Here is a 650-nt window from a genome sequence, read left to right as displayed (position 1 = left end):
GAAAAATTCCATAATACCGAAATTAGGGCTTTTCGCCCAATTTCCGGTCTTCCTGTTGTGCTTCCAAAAGTGTCATGCTTCAAACGTCCTTTGAGTAAATATACCACATTGTCTAACCATTGTCTAGTGGGATACTTGACTCATGGTTCAGACAAAAACAATTTGATCGTCCGCGACTCGACCACCCAAAAGATACTCGACCATTTTTTTTTATTTTTTTAATGGGTTTCTACATTCTCCCCCCGTTAACAGAATTCGTCATCGAATTCTAAGGTTCTGAGGGGCCTCCTTCTTCCATCACAGCATCCTCTCGGAAGAACTCAGGGTGATCAGTTTTAAATCGCTCTTCATCTTCCCAAGTAACGTGAATCCTGTTTTGTCTTCCCCAGAACACTTGTACTTGAGCAATCTCACGATTCTTCAGCTTCCGAATACGCCGTTCTCCCAATCTGATCGGTCCTTCCGGATACGTAAGGTTTGTCCTCAACTCCTCTTGTCTCTCGGGTTCAACAATACTTGGATCCCGTATATGTTTCCGAAGCATGGAAACTTGAAATACAGGATGTAGACGCATATCCTCTGGCAGATCCAAACGGTAAGCTACCTCACCAACTTTCCCGATGATCTTGTACGGACCAATGAACCTGACC

General features: G+C 43.8%; 1 protein-coding gene across 1 annotated transcript in view; it reads right to left on the bottom strand.

The window, feature by feature from the left end:
- Positions 1-268: 268 nt before the first annotated feature.
- The window catches only part of LOC106330473, a 4,512-nt gene continuing 4,130 nt past the window's right edge, over positions 269-650 (bottom strand). The window contains exon 3 of the mRNA XM_013768930.1: positions 269-644. Within this exon, the coding sequence (XP_013624384.1) occupies positions 269-644 (376 nt within the window). The remainder of the gene's footprint in view (positions 645-650) is intronic.

This window comes from Brassica oleracea, chromosome C3 (assembly GCF_000695525.1).
Source record: "Brassica oleracea var. oleracea cultivar TO1000 chromosome C3, BOL, whole genome shotgun sequence".
NCBI classification, from domain to species: domain Eukaryota; kingdom Viridiplantae; phylum Streptophyta; class Magnoliopsida; order Brassicales; family Brassicaceae; genus Brassica; species Brassica oleracea.
This window is presented reverse-complemented; position numbering and strand designations above follow the sequence as displayed.